This window comes from Cyanistes caeruleus, chromosome 14, assembly GCF_971803275.1.
Source record: "Cyanistes caeruleus chromosome 14, bCyaCae1.hap1.1, whole genome shotgun sequence".
Classification (NCBI taxonomy): Eukaryota; Metazoa; Chordata; class Aves; order Passeriformes; family Paridae; genus Cyanistes; species Cyanistes caeruleus.
Window position 1 is genome coordinate 8,878,632 of NC_141714.1, and position 24,437 is coordinate 8,903,068.

At 40.4% G+C, this 24,437-nt stretch overlaps 2 protein-coding genes across 10 annotated transcripts in view; one reads left to right on the forward strand and one right to left on the reverse strand.

The window, feature by feature from the left end:
- COL4A5 (collagen type IV alpha 5 chain) overlaps positions 1 to 22,491 on the reverse strand; it is an 81,094-nt gene extending 58,603 nt beyond the window's left edge. For 3 of the 9 annotated variants that reach the window (XM_086850629.1, XM_086850628.1, XM_086850626.1), the window contains exon 1: positions 21,632 to 21,957. In XM_086850629.1, the coding sequence (XP_086706755.1) occupies positions 21,632 to 21,724 (93 nt within the window). In that variant the 5' untranslated portion in view covers positions 21,725 to 21,957. Of the gene's footprint in view, positions 1 to 21,625; positions 21,958 to 22,038 lie in introns of those variants that run through there. The other 6 variants (XM_086850633.1, XM_086850632.1, XM_086850631.1 and 3 more) reach the window with 5 other exon arrangements.
- COL4A6 (collagen type IV alpha 6 chain) overlaps positions 21,813 to 24,437 on the forward strand; it is a 119,475-nt gene continuing 116,850 nt past the window's right edge. The window contains exons 1-3 of the mRNA XM_086850634.1: positions 21,813 to 22,098; positions 22,210 to 22,498; positions 22,575 to 22,623. Coding sequence (XP_086706760.1) covers positions 22,485 to 22,498; positions 22,575 to 22,623 — 63 coding nt within the window. The 5' untranslated portion in view covers positions 21,813 to 22,098; positions 22,210 to 22,484. The remainder of the gene's footprint in view (positions 22,099 to 22,209; positions 22,499 to 22,574; positions 22,624 to 24,437) is intronic.

Consider the following 24,437-nt stretch of genomic DNA (forward strand, 5'->3'; position numbering starts at 1 on the left):
ATGTCACTTAGAGGTCTTATTGCTGTATAGCTTAAATAATCCAAAGTAAAACATGATGGCACAGAGAAAAAAAAAGCTTAATGACCTACTCTGAGTGAAAGCCGCCTTCTTGTTTAGACTGTCCAGTAATCTCAAGGCCCGTTGTTTTTTTTTAACTTGGCAAAGCAGGAAGAAAAATTGTACTACAGGAGATTGCATACTGCATAACAAGTTAGTACAAGTTTGAAAGTCACTCAGCAGCCACAGACTAGAGATTTTTCATGTCACAGAATAAGTTGTGTATCTCACATGAATGCCAAGAAAACCTAGACTCCATACTATGCAAAGGAACACTTGGAATTTCTCTTGCACATGAACCTTCTACAAACATCTACATGTCAATCAAACAAAGAAAATGGATGCAATTACATTTCAAACAGAGAAAATTCTACATTAGGAGCAAGATTTAGATGGTTACCATCAGTACTTTACCCTTAGTAAGAAGTTAACCATCACAAGTTCTGAAAATTACGTGACCTTCTAGGTTTCCAGATATGGAAAACAGAATGACTCCAAACCTCAGGAGAACTCCAAGTTATACTCAGCACATGATGGAAAACCAGGCAACATTCTTGCCTTGTATTATTACTTGGAAGCCAGAAGCCTTCAGTAGCAGTTCAGTTCCTGGCTCTGGCCAGTAGGACACATTGTCTTAGGTGACAGAAGACAATAAAAAATATTTTATATGATAGCAAGTTGTAGCTTGATTGTAAGGAACTGGTCACAATCTCCATATCATCATAATCTTTTCGTTTTCAACTATACCAAGATGAATAAGGAATCAAAGCAGGTTTTAAGAACTCAAGACAACTGCTTAGATTTGCTCCTTATTGCTCCTGTTGCTTCCCTGCTCATGTACCTGTAAAGATGAATGTATTATCATTGCTTATTTCCTATGCTGTGACTTTTCCATAGCAAGACACATCCAAATGCTCTAATTAATCTATTCAAGTTTAGCTAATCCTTTCATTGGATTTTCCTGACAGCTTCTACCCATTCAATTCATGTGTGGAGAACAAGTTCTTTTCATTAGTATATAAAAGGAGGGATGGTATCGGTTTACTGGTCAAAGGATAATTCTTCCAGAACAAGCTTGGTCCTTTGTGTCTTGCATGGACTGAGGAAAACTGCTTTATGCCTCCAACAGAATGCAGTTTTGTTTGGTTGTTGTTTTTAGTTTGAAGAAAAAAACTACACATTCCTACTCCAGGTTTGTTAAAGTCAGCTCAGTGAAATGAATAGCCTAAGTCATCCTCAGAAAGTGTTGTGGTTAGAAGCTTGCCTTATGCATTGGGCACATTCCACTCCTTTCTCATCAGGCCCAAAGACCTTAGTCACAAGGTAACTTCAGTATATTCCATTCCCACCCCACCTTCCAACTGCCACTCACAAGAGTATTGGATAAAATATTTGTAAAACTAACAGGAAGATGAATGCTAAAACTAGCAGGATGATGTTGCTGGAGAGAACAGTAACATGGGACTTGGCAAAACCATGAAGTGAAAAAGAAGTTATTTACCACTATATACACACAGCTGCAGGGAAACATAACACTAATTGTGTGCACATAGGGAGGGGTTTAAGGGAGCACCCAAACCCCTACACCAGAGTACTTCAATAATGTATTACTATTAAAACATATGGGAGTTTAAGAGTAATTTAATATTCTATCCATAAACAGGATTATTGGGGGAAGGCAATAATTTCCAAACCTTGCCACTTATAAATTACATATCAAGAGAAGCTGAAGCTTCTTAGAGAAGCACGGTAGGTGATGCAATGAGAGTTCAGACGTGACCCAAGTTACCTCAATTCAGGTATTAGATAACTGGATAAGAAAAAGAACAGAAAAATAGCTTGAACAATTTCTTTATTCTGACATCCTCCTTATGTATAATTTTATCACAAATCCAGAATTTCCTGTTTGATAACTCCTCTCATTTCTAGAGGTGCAAAGTGTCGTTACTGAATCCAGCAATGCAGTTTGTACTAACAGACTGCATGCTTTTCTTGATAGCTCCATTCTAATAGCAGCAGGCAGTCAAGAAAGAATCAAAAACCTGATTGTGGACAGCCACCGAGTTTAAATGCTGGTGTCACCTGTAACACATTAAGACCCTCTCAGAGAATTACATGATGGAGCTTCAGTGAGGTTTAACTTGCACACACAAACTTCATAAAAATATGTTGTCCTAAAGGGAACCACACAGTTATTTCACACCACAACATTGTCAACTGCCTCACCAGATAAGGATGACTCCCTCTAGTTGGAAAAAGATGCATGGAAATCATTGAAATAAATTCTGTCCAAGTAAAGATGGCCAGAATTTTAAAACAAATTAGAAACTGCAACAGACACTAATGACAGGAGCTTAACTGAACTGTAGAACAATGTGAGTAAGGAGCAGAGAGCAAGCAGTAAAGACTAGGAAAAAAAATGTTAATATACACTCATGTCACACTGTGTGACAATTGCTGTTTGTGTCCTGTATTTGTATTTTCCCATGTTTTTTCCTAATGACTACCTTAGGATTTATCTGCTACATATAATGAAGCCTTTTGATCATTAGGTTTTACTAAGCCTTCCATTCACTAGAATAGTCAAAGGAAGAACAATCCATAAAAAGCCATTCAAAAGGAATTAATCTCTGAGGGTTTCTATACAGACACAGTGTGTCTCCCCTAAAAGTGCTCTTGAACCTGAGACTTGCAACTCAGGTTTTTCACAGATAAAAGTAAAAGAAGCACTTCTGCAAGGCTGATGTGGTTATGAGTCCTTCCACTACCTGCAGCAGGTCTGACAGCATCGCCACTAAGGCAATGAATTGCTGTGATTCAAAGATACAGTCTTAAATTGAGAAGGGACACATAGTAGCTTTATATTTTCCTTTCCTTCAAGTGTTTTTAAAAGCTAATAGAGCACTTGCTTCTATAAATTTTAGATTATCAAGCACCTCAGGTCCCTCCTTTCTGTACTTACGAGCAACATGTGACCAGATACTTTTCTTAGCAAGCTAATCAGGTAATTAAGTTACCATAGTACTAAAAATAAAGCTGAATGAAACATGGAGTTTTGCATTCAGATAGAATCACACCAAACCACAAAGCAATTTCAAAAGAACTGCAGGTACCTCAAACCCTTCAAGTTCTAGCACAGCATGCATCAGCCCTGCCAGGATTTTACTGCCAAAAGAGAAGGGCAAGAGGAGTAGAAACAATGGAAGTGGTAATTAGGCTAAATTCCATAGTTTTGCAGTCTTCTTGTCCAGAAAGAAATGAAATAGAGCTTCCCAATTCACCATCTGACTCTAGACCACATATTTGGTAAAATAAACATATGTCTCAGAATTCTTATAGTATCTAAAATAACTTAAACACATACAACTTTACTGCTGAGAAGCAGTTTAACAGTGTTTTGTAGCTCATGAAATCTCACTGTGGAAATTGCAGATATTCAAGCTGCTCTTGTTCATGATTTAGGGTTGGCAGAAGATAATTTTCACAGTAGGGGCTGCAATTACCTGTTAGACATCTGTGAAAGATATTCCTAGAATAAAGCTGCTACACATTGAACAAATCCTGCACCTCTCATAGTTATCCTGCTGCTACACAAATTCCCTTAATGCTATTAACATCACCCTCTGCATTCAAATACTACAGGTTACCAGTTGTCAGCATAAATTCAGCATCAGAAAAAAAAAGGAGCATAAATACTGGATAATCCTATCAATTATAAAGACTGACTCTGTTGTTAGAAATTTACTCTGATTAAAATCAGCAAACATAGAGGAAAGCATCAGTTACAAATGCCTTTGCTCTAGGAGGATGGCTTAAGTAATCTTCCTGCTGTAACCATGCAAAAGCCACAAACTCAATTATTCATACCTCTATTTATAATGCAAATAAATTCAGCCCTTCAGTTCCAAGCAGACAAAGATTAAGCTTTACTTTGGTGGTGATCCTGAAGAGTATCCTCATATTCATTAGCTTGCCAAAATCTGTAACAAAACACCTGTGTAGTTTTCTAACTAAGGATTTACTACTCATCCAAGTCAAAGATTTCACCATTTATCTTCAGCAAGTTGATTTTCCCTTCACTTACCTGGACAGAAGTATAACCAACAAACAAAAGGTTTTGTGGGGATTTGACAAGCAGAGTTAAAGCAGCTATTGTGAATTCTAATTATGATTTCACATCCATGCTCTTTAGGCTTAAGCAGGAGTTCAAATTTGCAGAAAACAATTTATTACACATATATCTGTGTGAAGTCAGCTACGGCAGCAAAGCCATTACAGGTCTCTAATCCAAATGGCCATTCTTTTCTTACTAAAGTGGTGTATTTGTGAACAGTAACATTGCTAAAGCAGAATCTGAATTAAAAGCCAATTACATATCCTTCTAAGGAATTGCTTCTTTCAATCTACCCAAAGATAGGAAAAGAATAACGGTCTAAAATATAAGCGTCAAAATATGTTTGCAGAAGTTCTTGACTTTTTTTTTAACTCAGGGAACTTCTGACATGTAATTTCATCTGTTGTACCTTGAGGCGCTATCTTTCTTTGAAATCTGTACAATATAAGACCTGTTCAGACTGGCAGAGGAAGCTTTTAGTTGTAGTAGTTACAGCTCTGGCCACAGTGAATGAACCACAAGAGGCAAGTTTAAAACCATTCTCAAGCATCTGATGGATAAACAACCCTTCTTTTTTCTCTGAAGGGGTAGCACTATGTTCTTATTATTTAGATACATGAATAGCTACTAATAACAACAACATGGAACAACTGCAATAGGCCTGCTAAGTCTAGTTATCACTTCCCAAATGAATGGTCTGATTAAATGGAAAGTTTAAGAATTAGTAAATTCTCTTAGAATACAGTTACTACAAATTGGTTGGAATTAAAGGTGTACTTAAAAAAAACCCTAAAATTATAAGCAAGAAAACCTTGGCATAGTTACCTTCAGAATATGCAAAAACTGAAACAAGTTTGTCTGTGTTAAAAAATATTTTGTGCCACAAGAAATGGACAGAAGCTCTTATCTAAAGAGGATTGAACTTTTCTGCCCGTGCCTTTTACTAAAATGATATGGAATTTACTGCTTTAAACTGAACTAATTAAGGATCTTTTACATACAGTTTTTCATAAAGAGTATCTTTCACAGAAGATACTAGTTAAAATAATGGCAATACTTGCAGCAACAGATTTTTCTACAGACCAGTTTAACTACAGGCAACTTTTGGAGTCAAAGATCCTTTACTGAATGAACACCCCAAGGTTTGAACAATTTTGATTAATCCCAAAACTGCAACTATTGACCTGTTAAGAATGGGACACAACCTGACAATTTCTCTGCGTGTGACCCCTGAACCAGAAAAGAAGACAGAAAGCAGAAGAGCCCTGCTGGGCATCTAACTCTTCCAAAATCCCAAATTTTACTCCCTTTCTCAGTACTTGATTTTAAGAGGGGTAAGGCTGACAACTCATCAGGACACAAAGAAACATTAAGCAGAAACTTTAAGAACTGAGTTTAGGGAACAGTTAGCCCTTGCAATTCACAGTAGCTCACTACTTTCTACACAGTCTTCCATCTTCAAAAATGGTTGTGGCCCCTCTCCTATAAGGGGCACTGCCAGCCTTGCACTCAAGTGTAGATGAGAAAAAGGACATGGACAGTTCTCACCACTTCTGAAAACCCTTAGGTTTCTGCAGTCTATTAGTCTTAAAACACAGACAATAGGCTTCAATGAAGTTTATTTTACTGGGTGAGACACACAAAGTAAAATAATCAGATCGAACTCCACTGTCCTTCTCACAAGCGTGTCAAATCTAAAATTGAAGAGACCTAAGAAGCCAGGTACTTCTGGCCAGGTACTTCTGGCCTAATGAACACAATTTTCCAAACAGTTCTACATCAGGCTTTATGAATTGGCAAAAATTTCCTTTAACAGCAACTTAGAAGTACTATCTTTATGCTGCCATCCAGAGGTAGCATCTTACAAAGCATCTATGTTTAGATTTGGCAAGTAGACCTCTTGGTAAAAAGTGCAAGCTAAGAGCACTAAACCAGAATGTAAACTATCAGTTGGCCTTCTCAACCCACTCCATCCCCACATTAATGAATTGACAGACGCCAAACACCACATTCACTTCCTTCTTCAGCAAGCACTGCAGCTACATCAATCTCTACACATACAGCATATCTAGGGAAACATCCTAAACAAAGTAACTGTGGTTGGCTTTGCAGTTTGGGAACAGATAAATTTCACGTCACCTCTCATGAGGTGCCCCTCACCCAGGGAGGCAAAGATTTAGTTTCAGATAAGCATTGTTAAAATGAGAGACATGGCTTTAAGCCTGGAAAATGTAAGCTCTAAACCTCTGCCTCAGGGGATGTGCCCTGTGAGCCCAAGAAGAATTGCCCACCCCAGACCCCTCATGGGGTGTCAGCCCAGGATTCTGATTGGGTTTGAGCCCCTGGGGTTTCTCCTTTGCTGTGTTCCTAGTGGTGCCTGACCCTGAACTCCACCCTGGTTCTGTCCCTCAAAACCCATCACCCTGCCTCTGTTCAGGGCTCTCTGTCTCTGGATCTGAGTTTGTTCCCATGCTGAATAAATGGTTGCCTGAGCAGAAGCCCGTCTGTTGGTGTCCCATGCTGGTTCCTGGTAACTGTAGCTTCTCTGGACATGATCCTGCACCTGCAGAATGCAACAACCTCTGTAGGTAGTCTACACCCCACTCCTGCTCATTTCAGTTCTATATTATGAACTCTGAATGCAAGCCATATTCTAACTTTTACACAAATATCGAGTGAAGCCCTAAATGAGTACTCAGCAAATTAGAGGAATGGTTAGTTTTAAACACACCTCCATCTTTGCCTGCACAGCTACACATCTCTGCAGCTCACACCATCCCTGAGACACCTACATGGAGCATCTGGCAGTCAGTGGCAGATACAGTTAGCCACTTGACTTTCCAGGAAGTCTCAGTTATACTTTTATTTTGCATACAAGTCTCTAATCGCCAGCCTCTTGGGGCTTCCTGATTTTTTCCAGCTGCAAATAAGAAGTGCCACATGGTACTCATTACAGGTTAAGATTTACTAGTCATTTAGGACCTTTTCCACATGACAGGTGTTAGATGTTGCCACTTTCTATAACTATGTCCAAATGTAACACAAACCTAGATCAAACAGTCAGGCTTCCAAGTCTCAGATGTGCTTGCAAGCCAAATATCAAACACTCATAACACCAGTAATTCTGGCACTGTTTTTACAGCTTTCCCAGTTAAAGAAATGGAATAAAGACACAGACTAATGCCCTGGAAAATGTCCTTTTCCTCATCCATGTAACATGCAATAAAAGGAGCTTCAATTCCAGAGTTCTGTTAATAGAGGTCAGACATTTGTCATTGGCAACTGCACTTTCAAGTGTCAAGAGCATGAAGCAGACCACACAAGAACAGAAACCCACTTCTTCCTTGGAGAAAAGAGAAGGAACATAGAATAGCATTTCAGATTAATCCAACCCCATTCTGGTCTATTTTGAAACTACTGAGAGCACTAAATTAATACCAAAGGTTATGCATGTATACATGCTAAAAAGAATAGAGTCTGTGCAGAGTGATATTGCACTGAGATGTTATCTGAAGAAGTCCACACCCTCTGAACTGCCAGAACAAGACCTAACTCACTTTAAGGCTTGGTGGGTGTATGGGGGATTTTTTATATTTTTTTTTGTGGTAGAGGCAATTATCAGCTCTATTCTTCAGTTCTTGGACCAAATATCATAGCTTCAAGGTTCTTCTGGTTTGAGCTGTTTTATCATTTGTTTATGCCTGTGGCAGCAGCACACACTGTGTATGCACTTTAACACCTAACGAGAGCACTGCAGGCAGCACTTTCTCTCTATTGCTCAATGCTAACAAGGAGCTACTTTCCAGCCTCAGTTGAAAAGAAAGTTGAAAAAGTACGTGGCACTGAAAAGGGACAAGTTAAACAAGGAAGCAATGGAGACCAAACAATTCTCCTTGCCCTGTATGTCAGAGGCACCCGTAAAAGAATCTGATCATCATCAGATGATCATCAGGATCTGATGAGATGGAGGCCCTTTTATCCACATGGATTCAGGATTCTCTGAAGATGGTAAAAGTTGAATATTTAGGGAGAGGTCTCAGATGCCTGTTCAGGAACTCACTCACATGTTGAACTTCAGCAGATATGGAGGACCCTCAGTGTCAGCCTCTCAAGTTTATTTACTTAAGCACTGGTTATATGCTACAGCAATAGCTCAGGGCTCCTCAGAGCACCTGCCACTCCAAGTGAGGTACTTCCATGCAAAATGCACCTCCCTATGAAAGAATGACCTGATAGTGAATGGAGAATCACAACAGTAATTTCCCAGACTATCTCATGGGGGGGAAAAAAGGCAAAAGGGGGCTTGAATGTATTTTATTGCCTTTAAAATGCTGTAAGATAGCCCCAGACTACTGCTAATAGAACAGTCTATCTAGCACATCCAGACCTTGGGATTTGATACTCAATTTTGAGTAGAAGAAAAAGATTCCACTCCCTTACACCAGAGAAATACATCTAAGGCTATAAATCACATTATCCTGATAGTCATTACATTTGGATTGCACTGGTCATCATTAAACAAAAACCAAGTCTCGGGAATTAAGTCACACTTCTCAGAGACCTGCTCCATTAAAAAATTTGAACCCATGCAAAGAAGTAGCTGGCCATAGATTAGAGCTTTAAGCAGAACATTAAAAAGCCAACAAAATTCAAAAAGTATTAACATTGTATCAATTAGAGGACAGGTAAAAGAAATCTGATCAGAGCTAGAGAATGTGGTTGCAGAGGGACAGGAAAGACACTATATTTTTGTTTCAAAGGGAAAGGAGAGGGAGGGAGGAACTCCTCAGTAGCAGCGCTGAGTTTCTTCTTATTTTGATGCTTGCAAATTTACATTATTTTTTTTATCAGCAATTGATTTGATTCCCAGTCATGTTCTGGATGTTCCCCAGTAGCAAGTACAATATGTAACCTGAAGTATCTCCTTGCAGTGATTCTCTGACCAGGTCCAAGGACGTCAGTGAGCCATCTTCTTCCTTACAATACCACACTAAAATACTGTTAGTTTAAAAAAGAGGGGTGGGCAAGGAGAGAGCATACATGGTTACAACACCCATGCACAATAATTAAAGTGAGATCTGTTTGTAAGAAATAGCCCTCAAATATTATTAAAACTTGAGATGCAGTTCAGTCTGAAGCTTGGCAGGAATAAGAAACAGCCCCTGGCATTTGTACTCATTCCAAAACAAAGTCACTTTCTCTAAGGGAAAGGATTCCCTCAGGCACTCCATTTTAGGGAGTATACCAACTTCACAAGTGGTATTTAGAGGCAAACATATGCCAAGAAAATTACCTGCTTTAAGTTTGTGATATATGCTCTGTATCCTGCAGTATCAGCAAGTTAATTGCAAATACTGAATTAGGAGCTTTCCCATGAAGTTTTAACATTATTCCTACAGCAAGCAAGTTTTGGAATAGAAGACAGTGTTTCAATGTCTTTTTAGACTGCAACTATTTGAACAACAAACAGAAATTCCAAGTCAGCTCCTACTTAGAGCAAGAGGTCACCAAATCCAAACTCCAGAAGGGAAGGATTATGCTTCTAGCCTAAGCTTTACTATGATCCTACAATAAATTAGCTTAGAACATCACCACTTTTTAATTTTGTTATCTACATACATCTAAGTAAAATTTTTCACTGTCCTTCTCTTTGTCCGAAGAGGAAGAAGAAGGATCAGAGTAAGCACCGATTCCCCAGCTGACTGGCAAGGCTCAATGACCTGGGACCTTGGTAGCCAAGATGGCTACCTTCTGGTCAGGCCTACTTCCAGTTCTGGTGCTGTGGGGACTGGAAGTAGCAGGGAGTGGAGAGGTGTAGCTTAAATCGGGGAAGGCAGAGTCAGGGAGTTTCCCAGTAGGAGAGGAAGAGGAGGGTCCCGATGATGACATCGCTTTTGACACAACAGATGGGGTGGGACCCAACACAGGGGTGGAGCACATTGCAAGGTGGGAACCAGGTGAAAAGGGAACAAGAAAGGGCGGAGGGTGTGGAAAACAGTAAAGGTAAGAAGACTTTCAGAAGCTGTGAAAATAGGCCTCAGAAAAAACTTAGAGCTAGCTGCAGCTGCAAGACTTGAAAAGTAAAGAAGATATAATAATACAATATGCAAAGACATGAAACAATAGTTGAGTTTTTAGGTTTGGCCAGAATAGACCTTAAGACTGCTGAAAAATATGCTCACCAAGATAGCAGAAAGTTTTAAGCTTAATAATGGATTATTGTGTATTGTTAATAGAAAGCAAAGAAGCAAGCATTATTTGAAGAAGGTGTATGTGTGTTTCTACTGACTGGAAAGAACAATTGTCTGTAAGCTTTAGCAATATGCTATAGGCTAAAAATCTTATAAAATGTTCTGATGTTCTGTAACAAAGAGATCTTGGGCTGCTCATGGCAGACGTGAGCTTGTGCCATCTTCTCTATCTGTAGCTGAGACTGGTGCCCAAAATAAAAGCTCATGACACATCACCCAGCAGTCCTATCCCGTTTGTGAAAAACCTCCAAGAGAGAGAAGTCACCATTCTGTGTGTTAGCTACAGCAGGTTGTGGGGGTACTAAAATTGCAGGGCCTTTCATGTGGTCAGCACCATCTTGGCCCACTGAACTTAATGGAAAGGGAGCTGAACCGGGATGGGGGGGTGTAGATGAACAGAGATTGAGGTTAGAGCTCAGGCTGGCAGGGCCAGTCTCAGTCTGAGAGAAGGACAGAGAGAGGTGGGAGGTGGCAGAAGGCAGCTGGCTCTCCTGTTCCACCTCCAGCCCCATTCTTAGGGAGAGGGAGCAGGAATGGGGACGGAGGAAGGTGACATCTGGGTAGAACTGGGTTCAAAATTTTATCTTTTCCTTTATTAACTTATAAATAGAATTAAAAAGAGGATAAAATCTTCCAATCTTAAAATCCCCCTTAACTTGTTCTATATACAAACATTTTTCTTCCTTATCCCAAAATTCAACTGAAAATACCACTTGCTGGGTGACATCCAGGAAGTGTTTAAACATAAAACAAACAAAAGCCTTTAAATCTCCCCTAGAAAACTTGACATCCCCACTAACAAGGGTCCCCCTAACTTGAAGGTAAACCTCCCATTCCAAAATGGACAAATTAGGTCCTGTTTTGGTTGTTAGTTTTCCCTACCTGCAAGATAAATGAGAAAAGAAATTGAAAAGTGAGTTGTAGTGGCACTCTCCCCTGATGCCTTCACAACACTCACCAAAACCTGACAAGTCAAAAGAAGGGATCTCGCAGGGGACTTGTGCACTTTGGCCAATCCTCCAAAGAACCATGAGTTTGAGGGTTGCCAGCCAGCCCTTCAGGAACCCCTTCATGAAAACCAAAGGTGTTCCTTCTGGGAGCTGAGGCTCTGAGATGGCTTGATTCCAGATGATGTTCAGTGGAGATGCTCTCAGGCCACTCACAAAAGAGGTCCCTGTTTGGTTGCCAGCTGTGGCAGTGCGGCAGGAGCTGCTGAGACCACTGCCCTCCCGAGAGCTTTTTGTCTCCACTGGGAAGGGATAGCTCTGAGCACCAAGCACTCACACACCACAATGTTGTCTGAGGGACAAGGAATAAATACGAGAGGGGTTCTTTGTATGGTGTTCCTGTTGAGTTTATTGATTTCACACAGAATAGAACCAGGGAAAAAGAATCAAGAACAAAGGAGGGTCCAGGGTTATATACTAACCAGGAAGGGCAGAGCATCACATCAGAGGGCCAATGGGTTTAGGGCACAGGAGTGGTGCAGAGGCATAGCCAAAGGGTAATAGCCAGCCAGGGTCTAGGGGCAGAGTGACAAGGAATGGGGACCAATAGGAAAACCAGGAGTGGAGAACATTCTAGAACAAGGGCAGGGAGAAGGGATGGGGTACATTAACATACAGCAGCAAAGGACTGTGGGAGAACATTCCTTAAACGGGTGTCTTGTCCCCGGGCACCTTGTTCACAGCATCCCCTACTAACTCCTGGGATGCAATAAAACAGCAGATTTGTGGTGGGTGCCAGGTGCCCACCAAGTTCCACTATTACACCTCAACTGGACAGGAAAGAGAAAATATAACAAAAGGTTCCTGGGCCAAGACAAGGACATGGAGAGGTCATTCCGCAATTAGCATCACACGTAAAACAGACTTAGGGAAATAAATTTTATTGCCAATCAAATGTCAGTGTAGGGCAATGAGAAAGAATTTTAAAAAAAGACCTTCCAACACCTTGCTTATATCTTACTTCTTCCCAGGCTTCAGTTCACTCTCAATTTCTTCATTCCTACCCTCCAGCAGCACAGGAGGACTAGGAATGAGGGTTCTGGTCAGTATTGTCTCTTCATTATCAATTTCTAATTATTTCATTCAGAAAATTCATCTTTACATTTTAAGATTCTGTACTGATTCTTTTAGCAACTGATGATTACGCTCCTGAACATCACCAAAAACTTAATGGCATTCTTATTGTTTTAAGTCATTTTCTACCAAAACTCTCAGCATACTCAGAGTCACAGAGTAAGCAGAGTTGGAAAGGACTGTCAAGAATCAAGAGTCCAGCTCCTGGGCCTGCTTAGCACCATCCCCAATAGTCACACCATGTGCCCTTTTCTTACTTACTTCTTTCTGCTACCAAGACAAAGGTAGTTATTGAAAAGCTTGCACTAAAATTTAAAACAATGCATCTCAGATTCATCTGCTTATTATGTTACATGTGCTTAGTCCAACTGTTTAAAAAGACAGGGGGGAAAAAGTACTACTATTTCCATTACTATTTCTACAACAGACTGTGCTCTTCTTTCACAATTACTTCTGTACCATATCAGCAATCTAAGGTTCTTTAAAGAGTCCTGTTTCATTACTGTGATTTTTGGGTACAGTATGCCAATGTCCTGAGCATGACTAGACCTATTAACATGCATTTTCTTAGTCGAGCATAAATAAGTTTTCTAGGTTCACTTAGGATACAAAAATTCATACATTAGACAGAGATGTTTTAACACTTTGTTACTACCACTGCTTTAAGAGTTTGAAAGATTCTAGAACAGAAAAGTAACTTTCTGCTGATACAGGAGTGTAGTCCATTCTATTGCCAAGAAGTTTTCATTAGCATTCTGGTTCAGAAACTAAATGAAATTATGTATATACTTGTCCTTCAGTCAAAATTACAAAAAAACTCTTCCATGAAAACAAATATCAACTTCTGCCATGGATGTTTTCCCTGTGTGTCTGGGCAGACTCTGGGCACAGCCTTCTAGGATCTTTCATGACACTACCTTCCCTATTAAAAAAGGCACCAAATGAATATCGGAAGTTAAACTACCAAAATAAAACACACTCAAGCAACTTAAAGAATCACAGAATGAACTAGGCTGGAAAAGACCTTTAAGATTATCTAGTCCAACCTATGACCTAACCTAACACCTCCTCATCAACTAAACCATGGCACTGAGTGCCATGTTGTCTTTTCTTAAAGATCTCTAGGGACAGTGACTCCACCTCCCTGGGCAGACAATCCCATTGCCCACTCACTCTTTCAGTGAAGAATTTCTTTCTAACATCTAACCTAAACTTCCCTTGGTGCAGCTTAAGACTGTGTCCTCTCATTCTGTCAGTTGTTGCCTGGGAGACCAAGCACCACTTGGCTACAACCACCTTTTATGTAGCTGTAGAGAGTGATAAGGTCACCCATGAGTCTCCTTTTTTCCAGGCTAACTTCTCATCCTCTCTAGATTTTCTCATTAATTTAAATATTTTTAAATTCTTAAGTCATTAAATTAGTAACGGTTTTGCAGAAATCTCAAGCTCTTTCCTCATGTCTGATGACACAGTGAAAAGAGATGGCAAAATCAAATACAAATTCTCATTTCTCTGTGCAGTGCAGAAGCTTCCTTTTCCTTCTGAATAGCTTTGCCTTTAAGGTCGAATACACAAGAGAAGTGTTTTAACTAATTCAGAATAAGTATTTTCTATTATTAATTCCTATTTTCTGAATGACAGCTAGAAATTACCTTTCAGAAACAATGGCTTCTGCTGTCTTTCTGTGTGACAAGTTGGTTCTAAGTAAGTTGACACAAAAAAACCCACTGCCTCATAAAATGAATTATTTTTAAGATATTTTAAAACTGAGTTCATAAGTTCCTTCAGCCCAACATTGTTTCACAGTGGCATTTCTTGTCAGAACATCACAATTTCTGGGAGATGGAGGCTTGTCTAGCCTTGCCTGCAAGTCACGTTAGTTTTAATTGCTTTACTTAAAGTGATTTAATTGTGGGTTTTCATAATTGCTACTTTAACTCAAGGTGTAGAAAGAATGCAGTTCATGGTGGTCATTTTCTCCCCTTCTATCACATTCCTGAAGGATTTAAGTGCATAAAGAGAAAGGTTTGCTTTTGAAGAACCGATGCTGTATTTGACACAGACCCATGCTAGATACAAATATATTTACAACTCCTGAAATAAAGACTCTCCTAATGAGGGAAGACAAGCCTTCACTGCTAACAGGGTGAATCACAAAAAATCAACTATAACTGTGGAATTAATGGTTGCCTAAACGTGGCAACTTTAGTTAATAACAAATGCTTACATTTTCACACAGAAAGCAGGAGTTGGAGTGGATAGGAACCAGAATAGATAGAAATAAAGCTAACTATCCTGAATATACTATAGACTTTTGACATTTGCAGAGTACTGGAGAAATGCAGGCAATTTCAGCATATATAATTACTTATTTCCCTAACAACTTTTAAGGGGTCCTGGATTCCAAGTCACAAGTTCTGCATCATGCTGCTTATACTATAATACAAATTAAGTTACTACTTCATACAAACTAAGACTCATCAGTCATGTCTTTCTAGATTAATACAGAAAAGTAGAAAACTCCTACTATAAGAAAAGCATGAATGAGTGGATAACAGAGAAAAAAGACTGCCAGCCTACAGCACTGCAGGCAAGCAAAAAAACCACAGCACTCATTGGTAACTTATTATTCCAAACATCTAGCTAATGACTTGAAATAGCGTTCAAAACTCATCAGTATTACAAGGGCTCAGTACAATTTCTGTCAGTACAAATGTTGTAGGTTACTTCACTTTAGCACTACAGCTGCAGATAAAGTCAAAATGTTATACTTTGGATAATAAAGTTCTATATTTTTGTCCAACCCGGTAACCATATAAAAGGAGCATCAAACTGAAAAATAAGCTAGAAAGGAAGATCTGCATAGTTCTGTTTCATTTTCTATACAAAAGCACTAAGATATTGTAACTGCTGCCACTTATATTAGTAGTTCCTAAAACAAGCTGAGTTGAAGAGTCTCTGTGAAGCTTTATCTTTCTCATGAATAGCTCCAAATCTCTGAAATGAAGCCATTCCACTGCAGCTCTGGTTATCTGCCATGGCTCTCAGGTGAGTCTGTGCAGTAAACAGCACCAAATGGACCTGCCAAACCTCGATTTCTCCTACCAATTAAGTGATCTTATCTATCGGAACTAAATCTCCAAATTCTCAGTACCACAGTAGAAAAAGATGCCAAGACATGAAAGTCTTAGTTTGATATCAGTGAAGCACATAAAAAGAAACCAAGCATTTCCTCCATGTTCACTGCTCCTCCTGGAGAAGTGGTATCTACCACATCCATAGACCTCAACAGCAACCAAAGATTGTGCAAGTCTGGTTTCTGAAAGCATCTAAATTCTCTAGGAAGCAGTACAGCATCTTTCACACATTAAGGGTGTGGCTTAAAATAAAGATTCACCTTGCTAAAAACTAAAGCCAATCCTAGAATAAACACGTTTAAACATGCTATTAAACATGTTCCAACATGTTTAATGCATTTCAGCAGAAAATCCAGACAGATATCAACACTGGCAAAAACACTTACTAAGCTGTGTTCAGGCAGGGAAGTGAATAAGCCTCGGCTTATCTTGAGAAAGAGGAGGGAAAAGCAGGATTTCAGCAGAACCGCAGCAGCAAAGCTTAACTAGTATGCACTGGAGTCGTGTTAGACAAGAGTAGGACAGTTCTGCACATCTAGCTATACCTCAATAAAAGGAATCATTCTGTAGATAATAAACTAGAACCAAAAGTAAAACAGCAAAGCGTGTTGCACACAGATGCCTTTTACAGTGCTAGGAGAGAGAAGAGATTGAAATTCAAGTCTGACATTTGAATTCTCTGTAGAGATTAGGTAGAAGAAACAAAATACAGATGAGAGACTAAACTATTTCCTTTGCCCTCCAAAGGGAAGGGACAAAGAAATCCAACAACAGAGCTGCAACAACGAAGAGCCTTCAAGTGAGCTGAAATCCATAGCTTTAAAGTGCCTTTCTTTCCAGCTCCTAACACACCTCAAGTAAAAAAAAAATCCCAAACCAAAACTCCTAAATATTGTCTATATTGCCACTACAATTTCTTTTCTGTTCCACTATAACATAATAATATACATACAAACACACACTTTATAAGATACCTCCACAAAAGTGGAATACAAAATTAAAATTCTGAATGCTATGTGCTGACAACTTAAGAGAAGATTTCTGACTAGCTGAAACTAAATGAAAAAAACAAAAAAAAATTAATCTGATACCTTCCAATCTGAAATTTAGCTTAATGAATTATGATTAAATTTTCATTACTGGATATGAAAACTGTCTTAACAGAAGGTACAACTAGGAGCACAACTGTACTTGCATATAATTTTAGACTTTTAGGATAATTCAGGCTGGAAGGAGCCTTGGGGTTATTTAGTCCAGTCTCCTACTCAAAACATGGAAAAAGAGAGGCTTCATAACTAGGAATCACACAATTTCAGTCTTTTTGAAGCAGACTAAAGGTATGTCTACTAATACATTAGTTACAGCATCATACCTTCTGGAAGAAGAAAGAGTAAAGGATTAACAGGCTTAAGCTACAGAGTAAAACTTGTAATACAGCTTTGCAATTATCTAATTGCCCTTCATTCATCTCTCTTAAAATTAAGATCACATCCCACAGTCTTTGCTTCTTGTAGCTCCTCACAACAAGTTGTCCAAGAAAGACTTAAGCTCTGCAAGAAAGAATCAATTGCAAAGCAATTTCTTTTAAATAAGCTATAGATTTCTTTTTATAAACAGAACCCTTTTTTCTTCATCTCAGCTATGTTTATTCTGATGACAGTTTCATGTTACTCTGAAGCTTTTTCTTCACACACTTAGCCATTACATACCCAGGATACTCATCACATTGCCTTTTTTACAGACACTGCCCTGTACCAATAATATTAAATAAGGTTTAATTGCATTGCAAACATTTCACAGGAGGGTAGAGAATGCTGTTTAGTGATCTTTAAAACTGCATCAGCACTCTATCTTTTGAACAAGTTTTATTTCAGGTACTCTTGAGAATAGATGGTTATAGCACTAAAAAGTCTGCAGTCAACACCAGATTGCCAAACACTGCATTGAGCAGGAATTTCAAAGGACTCCAGTAAGTGTTACTGAGTCCACACAACCTTATGAAGCAGACAAGCAAGCAGTGTCTTAATTCAAAGCAATTTTGTCTGGTATTATCACCACTGGGGGAGGCTGCTTTCTATACAGTGCACTTGTGCAATACCATTCTTAGAAAATATACGTGAGTATTGCCTGGGTATCTATTTTTGAGGTGACTAGTGGAGAATCTGTGCTACTGAAAACTGGAAAAGGAAGCTTTTTTATATCAGTGAATGAAAGGTAAAAATGCACAATGCATCTTCACTGCATATGCAAAACACATTCTTCCTTGTACTTTGCCTCAGACTGAAAATATGCACATTAGATTTGCTGGGATGCCCTTAAAGATTTCAGTAATTTTGCAATATGGAGAATTTTGCACATGTTCTAGTAAACACAGCAACAGCTAATTCCATTACAGTAAGCATCATTATTTATTCATAATAGAAAAAAAAAAAAAAATCACTACATAAATTTACATTTGCTGTTAAATACATTAACTAACTTTGTCCTAGGAAAATTTCCCTTTCTCCTTTAAGAAAGGTAAGCAATGATTGCTTCCAGTATATAGATTATTCATTCATGACCAGGAAAACAAAAGCCTAGGAAGTTCCACTGAAATATCACTATTTCCATCATGTGGAAAAACCCAAAAAAAAATACATAAATATTTTGTAAAAGATTCTGTTATGATTTAAATTGCTCTTATATTCTGCTTCATTCAGGATTCCTTGGATTTGTTAGTATTTTAGTACATCTAGAACACAACTTGAGATATAACTTTTACTATGTATCTTCAACTAAAAGCCATGAAAGGTCAAAATCAAAACACATGACAAATGACATGTTGCAAGCAGGAGGCTTTGAGCCTTGATGTTACGAAACTAATTCTTGTGCATGACTAATCAAGACACATCTACAGAATGTCAGGATTAAATACCTTCTGAATCCATGGTACCATGTATTTATACATATGGTACCCTCCGAAATGAAAAAAAAAGAAATCTCAACTAAACTTAGAGATCTTTCATAAATAATACATTGCTTCCTTAAATACAAATTATATCCATCTTGCCAGCCTGCCTTTCTATACTTGAACAAGTGTTTTCAACCCTATACTTTTAGTCAAACTGGAATTATAATGGAAGGAAAAAAAAAAAAAAAAGATATTACAAATGCTACTCAATTTTTACTAACTTTTGGGCTGACAAAGTCTATTTACACTTTAAAAATCTAGGCTTTAGCTACACAGGAAGTTTTTCTATTATAAACCAACAGTCAGTCACTAACTTCTAGTGAGTTTCATAGCACAACTGAAGAATCTAGTACATCCATGTTCTTTAATTAAACAGATTTCCCATTCACAGCTTGCAATCACTGTTCTATAACACAGTGTAAGTGAAAACCTGCCAGGAGAGGAAAAAATTATGTTTATAAAAGATTGGCTTATATACCTGTATGTAGATTTATATTAAAAATAGCAAGGCACTTAAACAATGATTGAAATTGTCCATTGGAATAAGCTCTCATAACCTCTGCTGAAGATATACAAATAAGCACTTTTTAAAATATCCTAGCTTCATTAATTTATGAAACCATCTTCTATCTCATTCATTCTCCCATTCTAAAGTAAAACCATTTTCAAACTCTGAGTTACTTTTACACTGTTCATCAGTAGTAACACGCTTCACTCTACATCAGCTATGAGTCTGTGCAAGAGTGTGTAGCATTATCCATATACCTACTCACCAAGTTTAGACTACAGGCTGTGAAACCCAGCAATAAAATCTGAACAATTAAATCCATCCCTACTTGAGTATGAAACATTGGTTTAGATTTTTTTAATAAGTCATGGGGATTTCTCTGTGATGGGCACACTCACCAGTGTCTCAACTACATTCTGTCACTTGGTAAGTGATCACATAGCAATACAAACTATTACAATAATCTGGAGCAAAGAAGATACATTTTTTTTTTAATTGGAAATCTGACTTATGATGTTGAATAACAATTTCAAGTATTATTTGAGTAAGGGCACCAGAATGACTTGAAGTCATTTGGCCAAATTTTCCCCTTTTGGGGGGATGATTCTGACACAGAGTCCCAAAACAAAATTCACAGAAGAGACTGTGTGTATCAAACATATTGGTAGATTTAGTCAGCCCTTTCATGGGTTGAATAATGGGTAGAATAAATTGTTGATCCCCATTAATAAGGATCAGCGACATTTAGTGTTATCACAGGAAATTCAAAAACATCAGAACACCAAGTATTGAGAAACCATTAGAAAAAAACATATTACAAAAGACCACTGGGATTTATGTAGATTGGAATAGAGGCATCTCTCTCTTTTCCCCACCCCCACTTAGCCCTTAGGTCTTCAGTTAATCTTACCTCACTGCAAATCCTAAAAGAGAAGCTGAAGCACAAGGTGGTGTTGAGAATCAGAAATTTTACCGCTGGTTTTGTCCCTTCTTCATTTCTCCCAAGATAGGGAACTGCCTACAGGGTCACCACAGACCCTTTCTCATACCCCACAGATTCACAGTAATGACACACACAGAACTCTGCTTGGACACTTTCCTGGAGCAAGAGAAGGACCACATTTATGCACACAAATCTCCCTATCTTTGACCCCTACCTGCTAAAAGAATGAAGTCCTGTAGGTGGGACTGCCTGGGTCTTTTTTTGGGTAGGGGTTATGGCAGGCAGGCTGGGGTAAAGCCTTACTGAACAGAGCACCAGAACCAGTGTCACAGACAACGTGCTGTTGCAGCAGCTCTCTGCATCAGTAAGCACTGCTGGCACTCCGGTTTCACTTACACTTGGGTTCCCACCTGGGCACAGTAAGGAGGGGTGGAAGGGGAAGGAGTATATTATGGCTAGTCTTTGCTTTTTCAGAGGGCAAATGAAAGGTTTACGAAGTTTAACTGTACAGAAATGCACTTCAAAGGAGAGTTCAAGACAAATAAGATTTTCAGCACCAATTACAGAACTGAAGGGGGGTGGGGGGAGAAGCAGAATTATATTCTGCACCTATTACCATAACATTTTATGACTTTTCAACTAGAAAGGAGTCCTAAACAACAGAAATACAGATATTTTTTTTTTCCAAGTAAACTTAAAAAATAGTTTAAAAATACAGGGATCGTAAAATCTGAAATTAATGCAGCCTTTTCAGATCATTTCACCACTTGTTAACAGCTAGAGGTCTTAGTCAAATAGCCTGAAACCGGAAGCTAGAGATCACCTCTCCCACCTCTCAGTTCCAAGGCCCTGCCACTCCAGGGAAGCCGGGATAGCATCTCTTTTCCAAAGACAGAGACCCAAAGTCTCCTCCACGCTGCCTACCGTGCGCTCTCTACTAAACTGCACACATTTACCACCCCCGCTAGCACTTCCACTCGAGTTTTAAGAAAGCAGAAATGCAACCCTCGAGAAAAATCAAGTCCCAGTGTGAGGCACAGTCATCCGACAAACCATGCCCACATGGCTCCATCTCCCTGCCACATCCAGGTGTGACTGCAGGTGACGGCCCAGCGGCAAGACACATCTTCACGGAGTTATTTTGGGGGGAAAGGCGGGGGGGGGGGAACTTTCTCCTTTGTCCTGGAGGAACAGCGGGTTCAGAGCCCACACTAAGCTCTCCCGGGCTTTCCCCCGCTCACACTCCTCTCCTCCCCTGAGCCAGCGGCGAGCCCAGACGTGCGGGCGGCTCGCGGGTCCCGCGGGTCCCGGTCCGGTCCGGTCCGGCGGGGCAGCAGCGCGGGGCTCTACCCAGGAGGAGCGGCCCAGGAGTGCAAACATCAGGGGGCAGCCGGAGAGACCCTCCCGCGGCCCAGCCTCATCGCCGACCCCCGCCCACCCCAGGAGCCACCGGGCTCCTGTCAGGGGATTCCACCTTCAGCCACGCCAGTCCCGGAGGGGCTCCAAAGCTCCCGCCAAGGCTCCACACCACGGACACGCCAAGCAGGGACCGCGGCGCCCAAGGAGAGTAAGAAGGGCGCTCACACTCACCGCCGCCGCCGCCTCCTCCTGCGGCCCCCAGCATCCCAGCAGCAGCACTAGGCAGCCAGCGGCCAAGCTACAGCTCCGCTGCCGCGGCTCCATCCTGCCGGCTTTAGGAGCTCAGGGCCGGCCCTACAGCGCCGACATAGCCCGCAGGAGCAGCGCGGCTCCCTGCAGGCGGCTCCCACCAGCCAGCCCGACACCAGCGCCCACCCCTCTGCCGCACTCGCCCGCTTCTCCCGGCTCAAGTCCTCCCGGGACTACAGTATTCCTCCGCTCCGGGGGCGGGCGATGTAGGGCACGGCGCTGCTACCTCCCCTTTGCAAGGAGAACACAATCCGCCCCGCCCCGCCTTCCCCCGGGCGCCGCGGTTCTGCCTGCTCCAAGAGCGGGCGCTGCCTCTCCCCGCCCCGTACCTCCACCGGGCGGGCAACTGGACCCCGGACTATTTTCTTCAGCGGAAGTCGCCGGAGTGGGTGGGTGGGTGGGAGAGAAGTTGTTGCCAGTGCCGGGTTGCCCCGATGGAGGGGTGGGCGGTGGGCGCGGAGCTCGCCCGGTTCAGTCTCGCCTTATCCGGTCTCGCTCAGGTGCGATGCCGCTGTGGGGACTGCAGCCTTTCTGCCTGGGCATGCTGTGAGTGCCTGGGCTGCGCTGCCGGGAAAAGCGAGCAGTGACCAGCCCCGAAGGGGCAGCGCCGGCTGTTCCAGCCCGACCCTCGGTGCTCCGTCGTGCCGGTGGAAGGAGTCCGCGGAGCGGTCGCACCGAGCCCTGCCCGCCCCGAGTGACGGCAGGCCCTTCCCTTCCTCTGGCGGACGCAGCGGCGTGTACCCGGCTGCGCTGGTCCCCGCGGGCTGCCCGGGCCATGGGGCGCACAGGGTGAGTGCCAAGCGCAGCCCTCCCCTCCCCGCTCTGCTCCCCTCCCCGCTGTGACTCTGGACCTTTGCCTCCGCAGGGCGCTGCTGCTGCTGCTGCTCTGGCTGGGCGCGGAGCTGGCGAGCGCGGTAAGTGTGTGCAGCTCCCGGCCCCAACAGTGCTCGCTGGAGCTGAGCGTGCCTGGTCAAACCTGTCGGACTTTGGGCATCCTTCGGCCACAAAAAGACGTATCCCCGCCCCCCCCTAAAAGATGTGCAGATTTAATTATCTATTTTAATTTTTTTTTAATTGCTGTACACCTCTGCTCCGGAATTCCTTTGTGCCTTTTCTTCTGCTCTGCTTTGACTAGCTTCTGAAAAGTACACTGCGTGGAAGACCGTCTGTGTGCAATGTAACAGCTTTTAGTGTCTGATTGCTTGATCACTGTCTCTCTTTGCAACTGACTACCTTTAGTTCTTTTTTAGCATCTCCTCAAACCTTGCTTTAAAAGCGGACTCTCTTGGTAGGCTCTTGTTCACAAGGGATCCAATCCAAAACACGTCATAACTAAGTAAAAGAGGTGTGAGAAATTAAAGGATGAAGCTTTTAAGTGTTATATCAAGGTTCATGACTATGGATTAGTAAATATGTTTTAAATTCTAAGTTGGTATAGAGAAACAATGACTTTATGATCTATCTGACAACTTTATGACATAAAGTCATAAATGGATTTTCTCTTGCTGTTCCCAATTAATGTTTAAACAGAGTACTAGGGGACTACCGATTTTTAAAATGTTCATAATTTTTTTCTTTTTTGGTGTTGCAATAGATTTTCTGCAGCTTGAATCTGCAATTGTTAGCCTACTTAACTAGTGAATAAATCTGTAGCCTAAATTAAGTGTCCAACTGATGTACAGTCAGCAGTTCAAAAAGCACTTCATTGTTATATTGTAGTGTAAATTAAGATTGGGCAATAATGTTTGTGATGTAGATTTTATAGTGTAAATACAATATTGAATTAATGTTAGTATAATATGTTTCAAGTATGCTTGTTTTGAGTCAACTTCAGACAGATTTCTAACAAAAGCAGTTGAAACATAGGTTCTTGACTCATTAGCCAATGTTTTTTTACTGTTTTTGCTACTCTTTTGATTAAAATTTTAAGGATCTATAACATTTCTGTGCAACTGAGAAAAAAATCTTTTGAAAAGGCTTTAATAACAGAGGGGTTTATACTTTTTATAAATAGGAAAGGCTTGATAATGTTTTGCATTTATCATAAACAATTGCACTAGCAGAATTTCATCATCCTGATCAGGTGGTAGTTACAAGCTCTAATCTTCTCAAAGATTAAAAGATTAGAGAGTTTTATTCAACAAAACCAAGAATTATTCTACTAAGAGTTCTTACTGCGGTGGAATCTAGGTAAAAATTACTTTTACAAGGCAAGTACTTCAAAGGCAAATGTTGAAATTATTTTGAAACAAATGTGCCACATTTTGCAATCATTTATTTAAATTTATGTGATATGGGAGTGAAATTATTGTTGATTGATGCGGCTATAGCTAACAGCAGATTTTCAATTGTTTGCTTCAATTTTGCTCCATACCTGTTGGAAAACATCTCTTAAGCAGTCAGATTTTTGTTAGTTCTTTAACATCTTTCACTGCCCATAAAGGGATTCTTGTTGATTAAGTAGATCACAATAATTAAAATTAATATCTTCCTGATATTTCTAAGTCCTCCTGAGAGTTTTCTTCTGGGTTAGAAAACAACAAAAATCTTAGTTGCTGAGTAATCAGTCTAAAAATATGAAGAATCGGAAATAGGTCCATAAAATACTTTGTGCTTTATATGTCTAAGCAAGTAATGTATTTAATGATTTCTATTAAAATGCTGTCAAACATACCCAGCAGGAAAGAGTAAAACTATATTTTTGTCAACTTCAGATACAGCAATAGGT